Source organism: Podospora pseudocomata (genome assembly GCF_035222375.1).
Source record: "Podospora pseudocomata strain CBS 415.72m chromosome 2 map unlocalized CBS415.72m_2, whole genome shotgun sequence".
In the NCBI taxonomy this organism is placed as follows: Eukaryota; Fungi; Ascomycota; class Sordariomycetes; order Sordariales; family Podosporaceae; genus Podospora; species Podospora pseudocomata.
Genome location: NW_026946365.1, coordinates 413,772 through 434,403, shown reverse-complemented (window position 1 = coordinate 434,403; position 20,632 = coordinate 413,772). Strand labels below are relative to the sequence as shown.

The following is a 20,632-nucleotide window of genomic DNA, read 5'->3' as shown; positions in this document are numbered from 1 at the left end:
GAGGAACGGTCCGAGGTTCGAAAATAGAGTAAAGTGTAGAATAGCAAGCCAAAAAGGTTACCTTTGCAGGGTTTGTTGTGTTGGTTACTTGGGAAATAAGCGAATCTACTGGGGTATTGCGTTACCGGGCATTCACGCATGGGTGAGATCTATATTTTCGTGTAGGACTAATAATACTTATATATTATATTATAAATATCTGCTGTTCTATATTAAATTAATTAAAGCTTTTTAATACTATTTAAAACTAAAGATTTATATATTTCTATAAGTGTTACGCCCTAAGCGTAATACCCCTGTACAGGAACCACTGGGTGGTACCTGTCAGAAAGAAAGGAGTCTTACTAGCAAGGAGTTCATCCTTCTGTTGGCGGTGGCCATGGTCTGTTAGCGGTGGCCATGGTCTGTTGGCGGTGGCCATGGTCTGTTGGCCGCGGCCAAAAGCAAGCAATACAAGCACACTGAGCAAGGTACAAGGATACTTCAAAAACATATGTAGATAGCTTCACATAAATAGGGGGGAGCGCCGGGCGCTCCCCGTGTCGAGGAATCTGATTTCTCATGCAAGCAATTCAAGTTCATTTGTCTACAATCTACTTTCAGTAGCTCTTTGTTAGAACAACCTGTTGTTGACAGTGAACCTATGTCTGAGACGCTTGTCACAACCTTCGATCATCCTGTCATATTCACCTCTGGCGTACTGCCTTGCAGTCTGTATCCATTTCTGGTGCAGGTTGTAACAATAAGCTATCAAAACCGTTATCAAGTTGAGTTTTTACTTTCATAATATTAATGATAATTGTAATGGGCTCGCAGCAATGTGTTGCAATTGGTGCTACCTACTATACTAAGATCCTTGAGTGAAGAATAAAAGAAAAAAAGAAGGAAAGAAAGTTGTCAGCGCTCTTCTGATATAATTGTGCAAGTTGGTCTGAGCGCTGAAAGAGAAGGTCCAGGTGTTTCCAGTTCGCAGTACTAAGTGTGTTCTCGGAATAGCTTCATCCTTAGGGTCTCCACACATAGCCGAGAGTTACCGAGGCCTATATCGGGCACAGCCCGTTACAATAATAATAAATTTATCGTTGAAGTTTGTCTCAATATTTTTTGATACTTTTACTTTAGCTTTAAAAATATAGTTTTTACTACTTTTTTTACTTATAGCTTTTATTAGGATATTAAAATCAATCTTGACTGTTAAAAATGGGTCCCTGTGTGACGAACTCCTATCCAGAACCTCTGAAAGGGATACTGGTTGAAGGCACTTCTGAATAATCCTGGTTCGGTGCAGCTAAACAATGCACAACAAGATGTCTCAATGTAAACACAAGATACCGTGAATACAAGCGTGAATTGCATACTGCGGAACTGTCTATCTACACTAGCCAGTTCCTCCGTATATATAGACCTCGTGGTCTCCTGGATCATTAACCTTTGGCAATGATCTTGTCCTGGATCATTAACCCTTGGCAATGATCCTGTCCTGGATCATTAACTCTTGGCAATGATCCTGTCCTGAATCATGAACCCTTGGCAATGATCCCACAGGTAAGGCTACTCCCGTCCTGATTAGTTCTACTAGCGATTGGCTGTGCGCGTTGCGCCCCGCACACGGTCTGGCTTGCCTGTTAGCTTAACTGTGACACCCTGTAAGGTCTATTTTACAGTAGGTTACTGCTGTAACACTACAAGGCGTTTAGTTCCGAAGGAACTGGTGGATACGGCGAAGATAGCCTCAACACACCTACCCGGCACCCTCGAAGATCCACTTAGTACAAAGTCGACTTCGAAACCTTGCATCGGAGGCTATGGTAGCCTAAAATAGCCCAAATTTTGGATTTAGGCTACTAAAGGCTCTATAAGTGCTTTGTAGAAATAGTGGCCTTGCGGGCCCACAACTACCCACACTTACAGTAGGCTGGTGACCGATTTTGCTTTGTTTTGTATGAGCGTGAGCACGTTTTTGGCAAAACGCAGCCAAATATGTGACTTCTAGGTCAAACTTTAACACATCTACGTGTTGAGGGGTGCAAGGCTCCCAGGAAGTATATGGTAGAGGACGAGTGCGAACTCTACTACAGAGGTATTACAGAAGGCTAGCGCTGTAAGGCGCTGGAGCCTACGTACATCTAGAAGTAAGCTACAGATACCGTGTCGCAAGTTTCCGCTACACTGTAGCATTAGAGCGCGCTACTATTACAGGGCCTTTAAGCCTGTATATAGGACTCAATATTTAATAATATGAATATATTTAATTTTGTAATATAGATTTTCACATTTTAAATAAAAAAGTATTATATCTAATAAATTCTAAAAGTCAGATCTTTAATATTATTTATTAGAATGGGTCACCGTAAGGTTTGTTTTACAGTAGATTACTACTATAATACTATGTAGCGTTATTTATAGTAAAAGTACTACAAATAGTAAAAAAGCTTTATAAAATACTTACCTAAATAAAGTTGGATTTAGAAAAAAACAAACTAAACAAATAAATAGATAAAAACTAAGTAGTTAGGTTATTTTATATGTATAAGGTATTAATGACAAAGAGGTGTGTATTACAAGTAGCTAGTAGAGCAACAAAATGATAAGCCCACTTATAAGATACGTGCCCCCGTTGTGATCGACAGTATTAAAACTCAGCACTCTATCTTTTCTTCATCTGAATGATGGGGCTTAGTGATCGTCGCTCACTGTATGCAGTTCAACAGGGGTAGAAAGATCAAAAACCAGGGAAGTTATTTTCCATTGTAGCTATCGTGTGGCATTGCAGGGTGTTACCTTCAACGTTTTTTATGTCGATCTTTAACTCTTTTCGAGAAAAGCTGCAATGGATGGCAGGCTGTCATTCTCATGCTATGTTGCAGATGTCAAATTTATTGGTCAAGTGGTAGTGGCAAGGTATCATGACAGCAGACTATTTTGTCACTTGTCAAGTGGCATGAATGATACCTGATGATGATGGTACTACACTGCCAGTAGTATTGTTTGGAGAAGAATGAAGGAGAGAAAAAAAAGCTTGAATGAATTGCGATTCTTGTTTCGGGCTTTAGCTAGTAAAGTGAAGTTGTAATATGACGACATTCTGCGTTTGAGAGAGAGAAGGAAAGCAGTTTCAGCTCTGGTAGAGTAACACTACACGTGTGTGAGTAAGGTAGGTAGGCGGTGGCTAGATGTCTGGAACATTTCTAGTTGGTTGGGGTGTTGGGGGAGAAGGAAAATTTGACAGAAAACGATCGCGGTGTGCATGTAAAGGGGCGGTAAACTCCGGGTTCTTTTCTGGGTCTGGAGGTTTTTGTAGTAGAAAGAGAATTTGGTCTTCACGGTTAGCTGTATTTTAATGCCTCCTCCGTTTGTGGAATTGTCGCTATCTTCAACGACTAGACTGGCCGCCGACTGATCTAGGATTATTCATCTTGGGAAGATGCTAGGTAAATTAGACTTTGGTTCCCGGTTTCACTGTTTCTTTTTCCTCTAAAGTGGTGGTGGTGGAATACCACATGCTGCTTCCAGCGAAGAACCCCGAGCCCCGAGCTCAGACGCACGATGTTGCCTTCTTTAGATGGTTCGCGATTGTGAAGTAATAGCACCGTTTTCAGGTAGGGCAGGAAACAAAAGGGATTTCCGTCGTTATGTGCTCAAGTCGTCATGATTGAAGCGCTTTTTCGAACCTTTTTGTGGTGTTGGGGAGGGTTGCAATCCAGGTTCCTGGATTCTGTGGTAGCTGAACGTTGCCGCTGCTACCAAGCTCAGTTCCTTTCCTCTACTGGCCTTCAGCAGCTGCATGCTGAGAGTAAAATCTTGTTTGCGGGGGAAGCCAGGGGTGATATGGCAACCACATAAGTGTGTGGTCATGTAGACGCATACCTTTAAGGTTCGTTCACAACACCATCTTCATTGGACTCGACACGGATCGGCAAGCTGGTTTCCAGCATCTCGCACGATCCGGTACCTAGATCAGGACCTATCATTGTCGATCAACTTCCCTTTCTGAACCCAAATATCATGACCGGTGGTGTGTCTGCCACCGGTTCCGTTTTGCCGGCAGTAGTTCGTCCTGCTTCTCGGCCGGAGACAAGTCGCATCGGTCCCCGTGCCGCAAGCGGCCCAGTATCAAACAAACCATGCAGCAGCTGGGACTCCCGACGATCTGGATCGACTCACGATATTTCCTCTTGTGTATCTCATGGTCCTGGCCTACGGTGCATGCCGGGGACTACATGGCCGTGATGTGCAGAGAGGGTGCCGAAGATGATCGGGCGTGAAGATACTTTCCCGTCGTCCCACCAAAAGGCCTCAACGTCGACAGCTGGTAGCAGCAGCGCGCACAGCGGCAGGCTCTCAATGTTTTTTGATAAGAGCCGTGTCGATGTTACCTACCTACCTTATGCAAGTGTGTAGACGCCGTCAGCATTGGCCTCGGGTATTCGTGCCCGGGATCTGGGTGTGATGTCATAGGGCATCTTAAAGCAATGAGTGACCAACTGAGAAAAGACGGTGAATCGTCAAAGCTCGCTGTGTCAATAGGCTGAGTCGAGGCCAAAGAAGTCACGATAACTGACTACCCTTGAATTATGGATTCGGACTGATCGGATTTTCTGGAGCTAACGCAAGCTGCAAGATAGCCTTTGAGATTGAGCCGCTGGATCTGCTCCCACTAATATCCCCCGATCAACAACGAGGACGCGTGGTCAGGGTCTGTGAGATACTGTAATGCGAATGTGATCGATCCTGCCCTAGGTGCAGCTTCTTCAATAAACCTGTGCCCATGATGCCCCTTGGCGTCTAAAGGTTTGGCAAGGCTGCTGTGCCCGAAGAATCTTCGATGACGACAATCTGGTGTGGAAGCCAGTCACAATTTAGGTGGTGTGAAGGGGTGGAGGCCAACAGACAAAAGAGGGGATGTGACGAGCCGAATGCAACCATAGCAGGCCCAGACTGGTTGTGAATCACGACCTTGCTGCTGGAGCCAACCACGATGGAGAACGCCCTTTCCATATTGATTCCACGGACATGGAAGGATTATCTTCACAAAACGGGGACCAGCGAACGCTACTCTCCATCAACCCCCTTTGAGTGGGTGCAGAGAACCTTGTTCTCACTGCTTCCCAATTCGACCTGAAACAGTAGGAAGACATGTCAATGAGTGTCAACTGGCTGCCAGCACCACTCAAAAATATCGTCGCTGTGTAGCTGTCACCGATAGCAGCAAGGTAAGCGATGGGAGGTCATGTACCACGTGGTAGCTGTGGCTCCATTGCCGTCGTCCCAAGAGGCAAGCTCGACGGTGAGAGACAGGTAGTGATACACAAATCAGAGCGGGCCGCAACGCGACAAGGGATCAGCCTAGTGTAACGATCCGCAAGCCTTGTCTGTCCTGAAAAGCCGTATGTAATTATCAGATAGATGGATATCAACATCGAGGCATATCTGATTGTGAATATGCCTATGAATAGCCCCACTCTGTTTCGAGATAGCTGGAGAGAACAGTGCTTTATCGGATGGTGTTGACTCCTTGATGCGATGGCGAGTGAAGTTTTCTACCACCGACGTGCAAGTGCACCACTGAGGCGCGGTCCTTCAACTGTCAAGGATTGGAAATAGAAACCACAGGCAACCCTGCTGCCCGTGTTTACTCAGCATGTATCCACAGATATCGGCCCGGCTGCTGCTTCTGTCCTACGGACGAGCATACGAGTTGAGTGTGTGAAGAGAGGTTAGAGAGGTTTCAAGATCTAGTATTCTCCGAGTAGCTGTGTGTTAATGTCAGGCCTCGAAAGACAGGGGAGTACTAGTCTCGTCACCGTACCACTGCAAGATAGATACCATCTTACGAGTAGGGAACCAAAATCCGGAACTGGCTCGATGTTCAGATGGTGTCCAATTCATTTCAGACCTTCCAGGAAAGCGGAATCTTCATATGCGTCTGTGACTAATCGGTAGACCAGATGGAGATCGTGCATCACGACCGGCCCGGGCAAGAGGAAGCCCCCGCAATCCCGTCCTTTTCATGCAGGGGATTTTGATATTGCGAACAGAACCAAGACGCTGTCAGTCTGCGGGTGTAGACAATGGCGAGATGAAGGCCTTCCCGGCACCGCTTCCAAGACAGAGGGTTGGGACAGCTTGGCACCCCGGCAGAGATCATCTCAACCAGCACAATGCGACATCCGTGGGAGTGGTGAAACGATCGAGGCGAGGATCCACTTTTAACCGCAACTTGTAGCTGGCATTTAGGAGGCGGGGCAAGAGCATAGATCAGGCCATTCGATGTACACTCCTATATGATGCCGTTAACATGGCTCTGATACAATGGGTGAGAATGTGAGTCCGGCCCGTGGGAACCGGCGTCGAGCCCGCGGGAAAAGTGGTTGATGGCGACAAGGGTGGTAATGGCAATGATGAAATCCAGGCCCGCAAGACACCAAGCCTTCGCTCAAAGACACTCCTTTGAGCATGAGAAGTCGGAGAAGTCCCAAGGTCTCGGCTGCTACCACACCGATGGCTGGAGAGCAGCCGCGCGCCTGAGTCGATAGGGTGACTTTCAATTGCCGACCTGAAGCAGACAAACCTCCAAGGCGCGATGTCACAGGATCCCCACGGAGGTCCGGACCGTGTTGTGAACATGAGACTAAGGTAAGTGGTGAATCCCATAGTCCCCTCTAGCCCAGCAATCGCTCGGGAAAAACATCAAGACTCGTTGATTGTATCTCCGGCCACGGTAGTTGGGAATGTGACAGTTTGCGGCCATTCTTCTTCTCGCCGGGTCCGTTCGGAGTACGGGATGATAGGTGACTAGACGGGTGTTAGCACTGATGTGATTGGCAATATAGAAGTAAGGTGTGAGATCTGCCGTACCAAAGAGTATTCAGGAACAACGCTGATGTGATATCTGGAGTGGGATGGGAGATGCGAACAAGAATCGACAAACTCCATACTGTGATGTTGAAGCTTGGCGGTGATGATTTACACCGCGTGCAGGGGCAGGCCTTGAAGATGTGGTCTGTGCACAATCGACCGTTTGAGCAGGCACGGGCGCACTAGCCCCTTTAAGCTAGTGGACCCGGGGTTAGGGCTGATTCCACAGACGTCTCAGATGCCCTGGTGCTTGGCTTCAACCTTCCAACGTCAACTCAACAACGAAACAGCGTCTCACTCGACCACACCAACGCGGGCAGCCTGAAGACCAACCTAATTGACCGATTGGAACACCCAGATCGCCATTGATTGCCCGAATCTAGGCACTAGACCCTAAATTCACTCCGGCCTGGATCTTCTCGCACACCAGTTGCTCTGCGGCACCGAGGCTGCGGCACATCTGATCCGGATATATTTTACTGATTTCTGGGTTGCATTTACGACGCTATCGTCAGGAAACGACCCGCATGCTGGGATAAGTCCCAAGCCTCAGGTTGTCGGTTTCGATCGTCGACAGCAGCGGGCCTTTTTCTGGCGGCGTCCCTCGTCTGGTGGCCGCCTCGCTGTGCAACAAGTTCATGTCATGAACGGGTTCGAGATAACGTGCAGTTTGTTGTTTACAGAAACGCTCCAGTGGATACCTGAGCAATCTCGCTGATATTGACGTATTGGAAAAGACACTAACAATAGCATACCCGCAGCTTGGTTCCATGCGCGAGGGCTGACTTTAGCCTGATGGACGCATCCAACAGATAGCTATCGCCAGGCCCGTCTCGAAGAATTCCCGGGCAGTCGGCCGAGTCTTCTATGTTGTGCTCTGTTTTCCCGTGCCCCGTCCCGCTTCTGCGCCAGAGATGTTTGGGTCTCATCATACGGCATGCCCGTGGGAGAATGGCAACATCGCGACATGGATTTTGGCCGCCTGCTGCACAGTTCCCGACTTTCCGGGCTGCACATGCACACGAGAACAGCGAGTGCAATCTCTGTTGCCTCATCTCCAACGCTCTGGGAGCCGGTAACACAATAAGGCCGCGGCCCATCAAGACTAGACACAGCATCGCTACCTCGCTGTATCTCAATACGAGCCCCCAAGAAGCTAATGCCGCTATCCCTATCACCACCGAGACACCACCCGCCCTTGTCCATATCGCCCCTGTCTATCGGCTGAGGCATTCTTGGGACACAGGATGCAAGTTCTGTGTCTTTCCCCATGTTGTATGCATGTCCTCATTCGGCATCCTTCTCGCCAGCCCATCATATCGTGACGAGACTGCCCGTTCGGCCTACACAACACCCACAACACCTGGTTGTCTAAGTCTGCCGTGCACGGTTTCTCTAATACTATGGACCTAATCTGAGTCTTGTCATTATCGGGCTCGGATGGTCGCAGAAAGTATCAGGTGACCATCTTGAGTGAGGCAAGATGAACCACATTGTTGGTGAAGCACAATGCCCATCTCAGGGGGCGGCAGATCGACCTCCTGTTGCAACCCTGACTCCACGATTTCACAGCCATTGGTCTGTGCAGAACCACCATCCGCTCTGCAACAGATCGACCAAGACAACACTAAATCTTGGGGATCAAGTGTTTCTGTCCTACGGGGTGACTGCCCCTCGCGAATAAGCCTCGTCGCTTAAGACTACCAAGATGGGACCACAGGGCGCGACAGCCCTTGTTGAACATTGTTCCATGGTGGTCATCAAGGAGGGTGTTCGACTATCAATCCAAGTACATGGTACGGCATTCTTTTACCCATGTTCCTTGCGTTGGTATTGGCTTGCCCGGTCCACCCAAAGGAGGATATACGTTGGCAGTCGCGAACTGGCCAAAGAGGAGGCCTCGTTTATTGACCGTTCATATCGAAAACAAAGATTAGATCAGGGGGTTCCTTGTGCAAGTAAGACCGGAACGAATATGTTCCCCTTGCTTAGACTGTCAACTGGGTTGAGACGTCAAGGCAGTGTCCAACTTATCGTTTGTTAATCCGATGCCCCCCGTTTTAATATCTTTGGCTAATATACAACTGGCGGCATTTGATTGGAATTCACCCACACCTCTTCAGAAGCACGTCCCGACCAGGTCATTGGGGGGCCGAATCAGAAGGCTCGCCGCTTCAGAAGAGCGTGGTATCCCGCACCCCCCCGCAGCAGCTTCCAAGACAGGAACCAGGCGGCATAGCGTTGGAAATGTTCCGATGATAATTTACCCCCGTCCGCCTGGGAAAAAACCCTTTTTCCTCCCCGGATGGCTCTAAGAAACGCGAAGAGTCAAAGTCTTGGCATGCGGGTGATAGACAGCATTTTTATACAACCCCCACCGCACCGTCCAATCCTATACGTTCGCTTGGTATGCAGAGCATTTAAGCAGTTTGGATACGTGATGCCAAGAAGGGGGTGTTCAATGAGCTTATTTTTGCAATATATACGCTGAAGGGTGAGTGGCCTCATCAAGCTGACCGTTCTACAGAAGTCTGGACCTTGTGACAGCAGATTGGTTTGTTGGTTGATGTTATCTTTGGGTGTTTTCGTCTGGTGCTTCGGGGGGTTGGAGACTACCGAGCGTTCGGACCCAAGCACCAGGAAGGCTTCAAGTAAGAATTTGGGCTGGTGCCAAGAAGTCGTCGACTCTCCTTCTAGGAAACTTATGACCAAAAATGTGAGTAAGTATCGCCTGTCCACGAATGTCTGTGCCTCCCCCGCCGAAGCCTATGTGTGTGCTCGGGCCTGGCCCTATCCATTCTCTGGGAAACCTCGCCCGTAAGCAGCATCAGCTACCTTTTCCTAATCTCCCATCCAGACTGCAAAGCAGACCACGTTCTTCCCTGCGCCGCAACGGAATGGACTTGTGTCTGTTGATCCGGGACGCCAACTGCCGACGTGGTAACTGCCACTGTCTTTTGAGTACTGTGTGACCGAGACGTCGTGGTGATATATGCCTGTAAGCGAGTGGTGTCCGTCAGCATCCCATCGACCCACACCTTCCATCACGCAACAACCCAACGCTCTCGCATCCAGACCCTCGCATCAGGAGTTCATCCATGGGTGGTTATGGTTGCAGGTGAGATGTGACAAGCCTTTTGCCCGGCTCACTCTGCAAGACATTCAGCCCTGTTGTTCGGCCGCCGTTCCCTCTTCTTCCGTACGGAGGAAGACGATGACACCACGATAGGGATTCATCACCAACAAGTCAAGCCAACAACACCACCACCATCATAACGAAGTGCCCTCACCGAACCTTCAATGTCAACGCCCTCACCTCAAAAGTCCCAATAGCTCAAACTCGGCATCCGAGAAGCTCGCTTTGCCCCCAGTCCATCCATCACACGAACAAAGCCACACAGTTTGTTAGTTCTGACATGACCATCATGTGCAACATCCTTCTTGGTTCTGACATAAGACAAAACGTGCTGTCGCAAAGTCGCAACCCGAAGCGAAAAAAAAAAGCAACAGCGGAACGAGCCTACCTCCCCAGGCCGAAGGGGTGGGTGATTGGGGTTAGATGTAACAGACAAGAAAGTGATTCATCACATCTCCCATGTTTTGCTCTCAGGGGGAAAGAGAGGGCAAGCACCGACAACACTGTGATGATAGATAGGTACACAGGCCAAAATGCACGTCACATGGGGAATAGATGAGTACTTGTCGAATACCTATCTACTCGGAGTTCCCCAGCTGTGTAGGTCTATCATCGGCTCTGACAAGCCAGGTCAAACTGTTTGACCCCTCTATCACTCGATAGCAGCAATTTTGGACCTCCGGAGATGTAGCCAGAAAATACCAATAGTCTTCAGCAACATCAAACGCATGGCAGATGCCACACATTCTTGAGCCTCAAGAATACAAACAATAAAAATAATGTACAAATGACACTGCTTGCCTTGCCAAAGCCCGCTCGCATCCCGAATCTCATATCAACCATAAACTCCTGACCTCCCTAAGTATGAACCGAAAGAAAACAAAAGAGTCTCCTGATACCCCTGTTGGAATCTGTTTGCTTCTCCAAGTACCTGCCAATCCAAAGTCCAGTCCAGTCCGCAACAGCAGACCCCAAACAGTCTCACCAAAGAAGTGAAGTAAGCAAGAAGTAGAAAGCTAACAATACAATCATATCCATCACAAAACGCTCTTCGCTTCATTTGACCCCATTTTCTCTTGTCGATCATCCTCATAAGTAATCAGCAAAACCAAAACAAACAAACCCTACCAAGCCAAACCCGCCCAGTCTCACCTCATGACTGGAAGCCCATGGACCTCTGAACCGGCTCCTCCGTCCCAGTTCTTCCCCAGCTGCTCCAACTTCCTTTTAATCCCATCCCCCACCCTCGAGCTGAACCCAGCATCAATATTCTGAATCGCATACCTCAAAATCTCCCCCGACGACTCCCCCGGTTTGCTTTCCCTCGTCTTAATCACGACCGTCCCACCTCCTTGCTGCGGCAATCTCGTCAGCGCTACAACCGTAGAGTCCTCCCACAAAACCGGCATCACCCTCTTCTCCTCCTCCGTAGTTATCTGATCGATAACCACCACTTGTTCCCCTCCCCCTCCTCCCGCTCCCGCTCCCGCCCCCGCCCCCGCCGCGGCAATCACACCACCCTCCTCCGGATTCTGCTGCTTGATAACCGGTGACGTCGACGAACCAGCAACACCAGCCCCAGCGCCGCCAGCATCCACTAACCCCGGATTCTGCCCCCAAGTCAAACTCATGGCCCAAAGCACCATGGTAGCTCTATACATCGCCGCGCTCCACCACGCCGGCCGCCGATTGTTCGGCATCGCCCTCAACAACTTGAAAACCTGCCCGCAGTGGTACATCGACTGATCCCGTTGGAAAATGCACCTCTTCGACCTCAGATTCAACTCCCACGACCAGTCCGTGCCCTCGGCCGAAAACGCTTCCCTCCTGGCAAGTCTTTCAATCTCGGGAAAGTTGGCCGTCGCGTTGAGGGAGATGAGATGGTATAGCACCAGGTTGCAACGCGTTATGGGGCAGTTTGGTTCTCTTTGCAGATAAGCCCGCGTCATGTCATACCACTTGGCCAAAAGGGTTTGCACCTCGTCCATGCGCTGCTGGGTGGAGGAGCGGGTGATGGTGCCCGGGTTGCGCGAGCGAGAAATGGGACCGCCGCTGAGAACGTCAGAAAAGCAAGAGAGCATTTGGCGGAGGTGGCAGATGAGGGACTGGATGGGATGGAGGAGGAGTCTGAGCTGCTGGGGCGAGAGGCCGCCTTGGCTCTGGCGGCGGGAGAGGTTGTCATGGAGGAAGTCTTGGAACAAATCGCAGAGGGAGGGCGTCACGGTGGCGGCTTCGAGGAGCTGGGGGTTCACGTTGGCAGTGGAGCCGTACGCCGATTGCATCTTGTTGAGCCATTCAGCGGATTTCTGGCACTGCCAGAGGGGCTCCGGGCCGGGGAGAGGACATTTGAGTTCGGTGATGGCAAAAAGGGGCGTGACGTCGTGGAAGAGGGAGAGCTCCTGGTCGAGCATGACGTAGTTGTAAACCAGCCTGTTCCTTCTTTCTCTTTCTTTCCAATGGTGCCATTCCAGCTCAAGGTCGCTGGACTTGTTGAACACAGGAATCATGGCAGGCTGCGACTCCATCATGCTTGCGTGTTTGAGCATCTCATGGCGTGGCAAGTTAGCTTTGTTCTACACTCTTCAAGACAAGGATTTTCAAACTTACGGAAATATACATCCCCCGCTGACCCATGGCAATGTCCATCAACCACTTGTCACCGCTCCACGCACCCAGCACGAGGAAAAGTAAAGCGCACCGCAGAGTAATCGGGTCTGCTGACAACTCGACGTCTTTTTCGACAATATCAAATAACGAAATCCGGCACGTCTCGGTCAAGCCAGCCGAAAGGTATCGCGCCTCAGCCATGGGCATCGCAGCCGCTCCTTGGGCAATCATGAGCAGGACCAAGAGTGTCGAGGCCAAGTTGTCCTGCAGCAGCATTTCATTGGGATCCACGCCCCCGTTGACCAAGGGGTAGTACACCGACAAACTTCTGACATAGCTGCTCAAAAAATACTCCAAAATCTTGGACGGCGGCAGCACAATGTAGTTGAAGTTGGAAGGTTCCCCGGCGTTGGGATGTCCAGGCCTGTATGAGGAGGGCGGAATGCTGCTGCGATGAATGTCGAGAGCCTTGTAGAGGAATCCTTGCGTGATAGCCAGCAGCTGATCACGTGTGCGGTCCTTGATCGGCACCACCGACCCCAAATCAGCCACGTCTGGCGCTTGCTCCAGGTATTTCTCCAACGAACTCCACGTCCCTTCTTGTTTTGACTTTTTCTCCAGGCACTCGAGATGCACAATCGCCGTGCGTGGGCAGTTGGTTGTGGGCAAAGGCGGTAAACATCGCGCCAGGTTCCACGCCCCTTCGGCCACCTGCACAACTTCAAACTCGGGGATGGAGCTGTCGGTCGGCATGGTCGACAAGGACAAATCCGCCTGTCCATGCTGATTTTGCCGTTGCCTCACTGTAGTTTCATATTCCGCTGCCGAGACGATGCTCGTCTCCCTGGTGTGTGACCCGCGCGAGGAACTCGCCGTCATCGGCTCTGATGTAGGGGCAGACAGATCGTTTACACCAAAGTCCATCGAAATGTCAGCCCTTTCCAGCGGGATGGCCCCAGGATCAGCTTGGTACATGTCGATACCGCCGATCGTGTAGGTGTCCCAGGGCGACAAAAAGTACTGGGGGTCCGTCATGTCACCCATGTACTCATCCATGCCCATATCACCCCGGTTGTGTGGCGAGGGAAAGCTAGGCGGGCTGATAGAATGGGTGACCATGGGAGACTTCATGGGAGAGCGGTGTGGCTTCGTGTCCACTGTGATTGATTCCATCTTTTCCTCCATCTTAAGTGGAACACCTCTCAAAAGGTCCATGTACGAGGGGTTGATGGTCGCAGGCAAGTGTGACACATGGCCAAACGGAGCGGCAGGGTATGCCATGAAATTGGCAGCAGCAGCAGCAGCAGCAGCAGCCGAAGCTGCTGCCGCCGCCTGTTGATGGGATGCAACAGCGCTTGCTTGCGCAGCATGTGCCTGCTGGACACGAATAGCCGCCTTGGACGACCGTCGGGCATAGCGAGCCTCACAGTGGAGGCTCTTTTCAGCGCACCTCGTACATGGCACCTTTTTGTCACATCCTGTCTTTGCCGTGGCACAGTTCTGGCACGAAATGGGTGTCCGTCCTGTGACAGTCATCATACCGCCCGTGATAGCATCGATGGGGCCTTGTTCGTGGAGCGAGGAGATGTGCCGTTGCAGCAAGTCCCTGTTGGATCCCATGGTTAGCTTCAAGGGTTGGTACATAGCTAACAGGTCATGCAGGCATCTTACCGACGGCTGAAGCCTATCTTGCAAAACTGACAGACGTGTGGTTTGATGTTGGTGTCTACAAGTCCACACGACGTCAGTATCACTCAAATGTGTGCTGCCAAGTTGAATGAATGAGCTCACGCTGTGGAAGATGTCTTTCGAGATGCTCTTTGCGAGTGAAGCCCTTTCCGCAGTATGTACAGAACACCTTGTTGGTGGGCTGCACATCACCAGGTCCTTCCTCTGGGATGTCGTCTCGAACCATAATACTGTGCGTCTTTGCTGTTGTTGGTGGAACCTAGATGCCACAATGACAGGTAGATTGTTGTGGGCAGTGCTGTGTGTATCCAAAGGCGTGGGTGGTGACGAGGAGTTGACGCTCCTGTGATGTTGTTCGACGACAAATGTGAAGGGAGAAGGAGCCTAGCAGAGACTGGAAGCACGCTGAAGAAGCAAAAGGCCGAGGCCCGATCGACGTGAGCAAGGGCAATCAACTTAAGCGTCTGCAGGTGGTACCTTCTCGGTATGCAGCTTTTGTTCTTCTTCTGATGGAGAAGTTAGGTAAGGAAGGTGCCGGGTTTGAGGGCCGGAAGCTTTTTGAACGACGGAGATACTGATAAGACACCCATTCATGCTCATCAGGGTGCCTGTTGAGCATCGGCAAAGCTGAGCTCATCCAGCATGCGGATGGGTTATGGTTTATGGAAGAGAAGCAGGGGTCAAGGATGTGGTGGGATGAGGTACATGGGTACTTCCTTCCCACACTTGAGACAGCGCGTCTTCCTGTCGCCTGGTTGTCTAAAACAGGTCCACGGCAAAAGGGGGGGGGCAAGGCCAGATAACACTGTTCCCGATGAAGTATGGTCGTGCGGTAGTGCAGAGTATAAAAGAGATGGGGTGACGTTTGTGGTATCGACGGTGCGAGCCACTAATCCACTTCACCACCTTGGATGAAGACGATGCCGTGTAGACAGCAGTCGAGGAGCGGTCAGAAAGGCGGGCACCTCTCGCGTCCAGCAACGAGAGACAGCTTCTGGGACACAAGAAAGAACGAAAGGGTCAGAGACAGTGATACCACGGCGCCACAAGTCCGACAGAAGAATATCACTGTCTGCAGAAAGGGCAAAAGCAGCGCTCCCCAGGGAGTGAAACCTGCCAGCATGGCAGCACAGCACGCGCTGGTGATCTCAGGTGTATACATGCACAAGTTGCCCTTGAGTCCCGGAAGAAGAGGAAGACTACAGCGCAAATTGGCCAGTCGGCCGACGGGCTGAAATTGTAAGGGTTTCGAGGGACAGCAAGATGAGGGTAAGCCCGCCGGGAGTGCAACGCTGCCAAGTAAACAAGCGGAGCAGGCAAGAGAGGGGTTCGACCTGGGTGCTAGAAGGGTTCCATTGACGAAGGACAAGGCCCGCACCGTGGGACCCGAAGACATCGTCTCGGGACTGAATCGTCGCTGAGTACGACGTCGTTGATCAGCCAGTGGCTGGCTGCCCAGGCATGGCATCGATGACGACTGTTGGCGAGTTCGTGAGGTGGATGAGGTGGGTGAGGTGGCTGTCTCTCAGGCACAATTCGGCGCCGGCGAGAGCAAAGGGTGGATGAGGCAGCGGAAGAAGAGGCGCGGCGGCCGGACGGTGTGAAGAGGGTGCCAATGCCAATTTGCCAGTTCTCCAACGTCGATGGGAATGGATACTAAGCGTATGCAAGGTTCGGTGTTGTATCAAAGGGCCAGGTGGGAGATCAACCCACATCATCGGCATTGATACGGTCACGCCGTGAGCTGGAGCTGCCAGCCGCTGCATCTGGCTGTTAAGCGCGGCCCAAGGGCGGCTGGTCCACCCCCCTCCTCTTCATCCGTTCATAACACCCTGCATCTGCTGCCTCTCCCGCCCCCATCTGATATGACCGACTAGGGAAGTCACTCTCACGTCCGTTACCCGTCGCGGCCAGGGAAAGACGGAATAGCGGTCCCAAGAAGTTGTCCAGTTAGTTCGTAGAGAACACATGCGGGCACGAGTCATTGTGCATGTTGGGGGTTCAATCTAGGTTTGGCCGACACACAGTTGGTGAAGCCAAGTCAGACTGTCGGTGCCACCGACCAGAGTTGTCGATAGCTGAGGGTGAAGGTTGCTCGTTGAATTGTGAAATCTACTGCTTGCTACTGCTTGACAAATACTTTTGCTGCGTATTCGGGACCTGGAAGCCAGGGAGAAGCAGCTCGGTTCTGCGGCACAAAAAGACGGCTTGATATGGCCATATCAACATTTGGGAACTTTGTATAGTGTGAAGCAACATCTCATCCCGCAACCTGGTTTGGTTTCTGTGGCAGGTGCTGGAAAATAGATGAGGCCCTCAATATCGACGGCCTCGAGGAGCTTGAGAATACTGCATGACGGGGTACAAGCAAGCTTTTTGTGAATAAGCCTTGTCCCTGGATAGATCAGCACAACCCCCACTGCCGGGAGCTCCACTGAGCTGCGAGCATAGGCTAACCCGAACGAGCCCCCCCTGTGAATCTGGGGTTGACCCCTGGCCATCAGGGTTAAGGCTGCCCACCCCCCAACTCCATGATTACCCCACCGCAGCCTCCAACAACATGACCACTTCAAGTAACAAAGCTCTTCATCTCCCCAAAGGGGTCACTTCGGTAAGATTGCTGGATTCGGTCATCTCGTGACTCTTTCTCGACTGTCATTTAGTCATGTTCCCTCTAGGTTCTCTGCTAAATGATGCTTGTCTCAGAGGTTCGCCAGGGGCCAGCCAGAGTCAGAACCAGGGTCAGGGGGAGAGGATGATGTCGTGCGAGCCCGCGTAAAGCTTCGTCTCCGCACATGCGGGAATATCTTGAACCATATGGTGATTTAGAGGGCCCAATTACGAGCATATTGCGAGTCCGCTAAAAATAAGCTTGTTGATGAAGGCTCCAGTTCCCGGCGCTGGCGGGGTGGGCGGCTGTTGATCGTAAAGTGTCCGTTTGATAGGCTGATTTGGTTCAAGAGCATTAGTCTCTTGCTTGTCGCCCGACACCTTGGCGGCTTGCGAGTAATGCATTGATTGATTGTGACCGTTGGGTTCTCTCAACAAAATGTCGAGAGAGAGAGCACCTTGGACCTTGGGAGGCACCAAGAATATGCTTTGCACCACAAACGCCATCAAGCCCATCAAGTCACCAAGCCGCGCCACGGCCTTCATGACCGGGCCAATTGGGGCGCGCCATGATCCTGGCCCATTTCCAGATATGGATATTCTTGGTCCCGGGACTCGTGTTGGATATCGCTTTCGAGCTCTACGGCAAGCACAGGGCTGGATGGCGCCGCTGAGCTGTTAGCGAGCTGCTGTGGCTCGGTCACGAGGAGACGCCGAGCGGAGGATCAAGCCGGCGATAGCCCCCCGCATTTGTTGGCCATGTCGGCGCCTGGCGGGGCGATCTCTTTTGTTTGATGACTGAACCGGGCTGAAGTTTGTATACCAAGTCCACCATCACGAATCATACGAGGCGCCCGATTCTATGCCGGTCATTCTGGCACTTCGGGGCCGCCAGCATGACGATGGCCCGGAAGGGAGAAGGGGCGGTGACCTCCTCAACGGGTTGGCGAGAAATCTTATTGATGCCTTGATAGGCAGACGTGACTCCATCGGTGAGCAAGGGAGACGGGCAGCGCTCACCGTCCCCGTGCACCAATCTGCTGGTCTGAGACAGTCGGAAGCTTTTGAGTGGACCAGGTCTCTGGTGTCTTGGACATCCCGAAGGTTCAGAGGCTGGCTTGATGAGACTCGAGGTCTCAGGGCGGGAGCGGCGTTTCTCTTGGTTGGTTGATCTCTGGTGATCTACTGTGGTCTGTGTGTTTGTTTGTGTTTGTGTAAGAGTGCAAGAGAGTAAGAGACGTACCTACCTTACCCGACGTGCCTTCCGTAGGCATGATGGATGGCTCCTGCCACAACGTCCTCCCCCTCCTCCACTCACCCACCCACCTCTTTCTTGAAAGGAAGCCGCGAGGGGGGGTATTCGAGAACACGTCAGAGTGCGGGTGCGAGTTACACCATTTCAATGCTGTCGCCATTTGTCTTCCATCATTTCCTGTTCAAAACTCGCCAGGTAAACAAAGAGCGGAAGATGCTGACACAGCAACCAACTCCCGACAAACAAGACATCTAGTAGCCGTTGTAGTGTCTTGCTTCTCCGATTCCAATGCTAGGTAATCTTCTGACGGTTGGAAAACACCAACGGCTTTTATCGTCTGCCCTGCCATGCTGCAGCCGATTGGTTCGCCCCATGTTACATTGGACGATCTGGCTGATCTAGCGTCGTAATCATGGTGCGGGAGATCGTCTCGGCGCTGAACAGGAGGTTGTCTAGCATGGATTCGGCGCTTTTATTGTCGAGTTGACAACTGAGGTGATGACTTCAACGGGGCGGCAGTCTCGAGAGCTCGTCGAAAAAGAAGGAGTGCCTTGGCTTCGGTTCTTCATGTTGTGGTCGGCAGGTTGATTGGACAAAGCAGCACGTCGTAGCCGGCTGATCTCGGGCATGGCTCACCACCGAACACTTATTGACCGAGACGCGCAGCTTCATTCTCATCTGCCGACAAAGCATCATTGTCAAATGTCAAGTGATGGGTACAATGGTTTGGGAAACATCAAAATCCTATGGCCGAGGTCCCTTTCTCTTTTTTTATCTATGCCCGGAGCTTATCACGCCTCGCGGAGGTCCAGCATATCACGGACACCCGAAGTGTGTTGATCCTTCAGCACGTGGGTCTTGAGTTTTGGATCGGTCAAAGCCGCGACCATTAGCCATTTCAATGACTGTTTTGGCACTTGCCTTTTCTCGGAGGAACCCCGATATCCGAAAGATTAACCATTCATGTGTGGTCTTGAAGCCAGGGTAGACTCTCACCACAGGCGGTATTACAAGTCTCCCCTTGTTCTTTTAATCATCGGAGATCCAGTAATTGTCGGCCATTTTCAACGTTCGGTTAGCTTTGTTGCCGGCGCCGGAAGTTGTGTGTTTCTAGAATGTCGATTCGAGTCGGGGGAGGCTCAATTGATGTCCACTGGTTATAGCACACCATGATTGCCTGATAGATATCCCCCTCGAGGGCCTTGTGGGTTGGGGCAGAAAGACGGCTCGGTGCCGAAATATCAACAAGCTGGGGCGTATCATACGCAGACCGGACATGCAATACTGCTCGGACCAGATTTAGCTTGTGGGAAGCCCGTACGTACAACAAGAGGCGTCTGTTGACGGCGCCAGCCAATCCGATCGGCCATTGATGGGGAAAGGGCGAGGCGATTCCGAAAGTAGAGCCTCGTTTCCAGTGCCCCTTTGTGCCGTGAGATGTCATGACATTGTCCAAGCCGCACGAAAAGTGGTTATGATCGTTGTTGGTACATCATGCAGAAAAGAAAGTGGGCTTGGATGGCAGTGATGGGTAACATCAGTCTATCTGCTTCCTGGCTACCAGTCATCACCATTCTAGAGGATATTGTGAAGCCTTTCACTTTTCAGGGCTCTGACGTTATGAGGCATCTATTTAATATCAATGAGATTGCTAAAAGGGATCAGAAGGTATCATTGAGACTGCTATAGGGAATCAGAAGGTGCGCGAGACCTAAGGCCAAAGGCAGAAATAGGGTACATGGAACGTTCTGCTTCTTTCTTGACAGATCCTTGACGTCTTTTGACATGTGTCAAGCACACGGCTTCCCCGTGTTCCGTCTCAAGGGAGGAAGAGAGACGTGCTTTTACTTACCTCCGGTGGTGTCCCTGAGAAGTCCGAGAATGGGTACCTATCTCGGAGGACTTGGGGGGGAAGAGCGAACCAGATATTCGAGTCATTGAGTCTCCGGGTTGAGCTGCATTCTGGCCATCTATCTTCACTTTCAAAATACTGTCGACGATGGGTGAACGGGAAGGGAACCCTATGGTTAACGGTTTTCAATCATGACAGGGAGTTGCGGTGCCGGACGACGGCGGTGTAAGTCCTCATCTCTTTCCTTCAACTCCTCATCACACGTTACATCAACTCTAGATTCTTCTTCCCGTATAGTGTTTTCTTCGCTGTACGTTGCGTCAAGAGGCTTGTTCTTGTGCCGTTGGCCACCATGCACGTTCGTTTCGTCCCGTCTTTGTATGCTGCAGACACACGACAGCACACGGAATAAAAAGTCGGTGGCCGAAAGAACCGATGGCCGACGCCGCGAGAAGGCGAGGGATATGGAAAAAAAAAAGAAGATATTGATATGGAATCGCCGCCGCCGCCACCGGACGGGGATTGCGATGTTGCTCTGCGAGTAGGTATCAAGACGATCCCAACTACGCCATCATGCCCCCATACTCCTTGTACAACCGCCCTCTGGCCGCCACCAACGCCCCAG

At 51.1% G+C, this 20,632-nt stretch overlaps 3 protein-coding genes across 3 annotated transcripts; 1 reads left to right on the top strand and 2 right to left on the bottom strand.

The window, feature by feature from the left end:
- Positions 1–2,534: 2,534 nt before the first annotated feature.
- QC762_200495 (uncharacterized protein) lies at positions 2,535–7,623 on the bottom strand. The gene is made up of 3 exons (XM_062886935.1): positions 6,859–7,623; positions 3,868–6,795; positions 2,535–3,763 (listed from the first exon to the last, which is right to left on the bottom strand). Exons 1-2 carry the CDS (start codon positions 6,934–6,936, stop codon positions 6,691–6,693), a joined length of 183 nt encoding a protein of 60 aa, XP_062746694.1. The 5' UTR covers positions 6,937–7,623; the 3' UTR covers positions 2,535–3,763; positions 3,868–6,690.
- A 1,982-nt stretch (positions 7,624–9,605) lies between these two features.
- Positions 9,606–10,675, top strand: QC762_200492 (uncharacterized protein). The gene is made up of 3 exons (XM_062886934.1): positions 9,606–9,976; positions 10,088–10,262; positions 10,335–10,675. The coding sequence occupies exons 1-3, from the start codon at positions 9,957–9,959 to the stop codon at positions 10,551–10,553; spliced, it is 414 nt and encodes a 137-aa protein (XP_062746693.1). The 5' UTR covers positions 9,606–9,956; the 3' UTR covers positions 10,554–10,675.
- QC762_200490 (uncharacterized protein) lies at positions 10,540–18,864 on the bottom strand. Its single transcript, XM_062886933.1, has 4 exons — positions 14,393–18,864; positions 14,273–14,327; positions 12,602–14,207; positions 10,540–12,540 (listed from the first exon to the last, which is right to left on the bottom strand). The coding sequence occupies exons 1-4, from the start codon at positions 14,514–14,516 to the stop codon at positions 11,143–11,145; spliced, it is 3,183 nt and encodes a 1,060-aa protein (XP_062746692.1). The 5' UTR covers positions 14,517–18,864; the 3' UTR covers positions 10,540–11,142.
- Positions 18,865–20,632: the final 1,768 nt, after the last annotated feature.

Coding starts and splice junctions, on each gene's coding strand:
- QC762_200495 (XM_062886935.1), bottom strand. CDS start 6,936: ATGGAGTTTGTCGATTCTTGTTCGCATCTCCCATCCCACTCCAGATAT. Junction 6,796..6,858: donor TTGTTCCTGAATACTCTTTG/GTACGGCAGATC, acceptor ACACCCGTCTAG/TCACCTATCATCCCGTACTC.
- QC762_200492 (XM_062886934.1), top strand. CDS start 9,957: ATGGGTGGTTATGGTTGCAG. Junction 9,977..10,087: donor ATGGGTGGTTATGGTTGCAG/GTGAGATGTGAC, acceptor ACACCACGATAG/GGATTCATCACCAACAAGTC. Junction 10,263..10,334: donor CGAACAAAGCCACACAGTTT/GTTAGTTCTGAC, acceptor GTGCTGTCGCAA/AGTCGCAACCCGAAGCGAAA.
- QC762_200490 (XM_062886933.1), bottom strand. CDS start 14,516: ATGGTTCGAGACGACATCCCAGAGGAAGGACCTGGTGATGTGCAGCCC. Junction 14,208..14,272: donor AAGATAGGCTTCAGCCGTCG/GTAAGATGCCTG, acceptor GGGATCCAACAG/GGACTTGCTGCAACGGCACA. Junction 12,541..12,601: donor AGCGGGGGATGTATATTTCC/GTAAGTTTGAAA, acceptor CCACGCCATGAG/ATGCTCAAACACGCAAGCAT.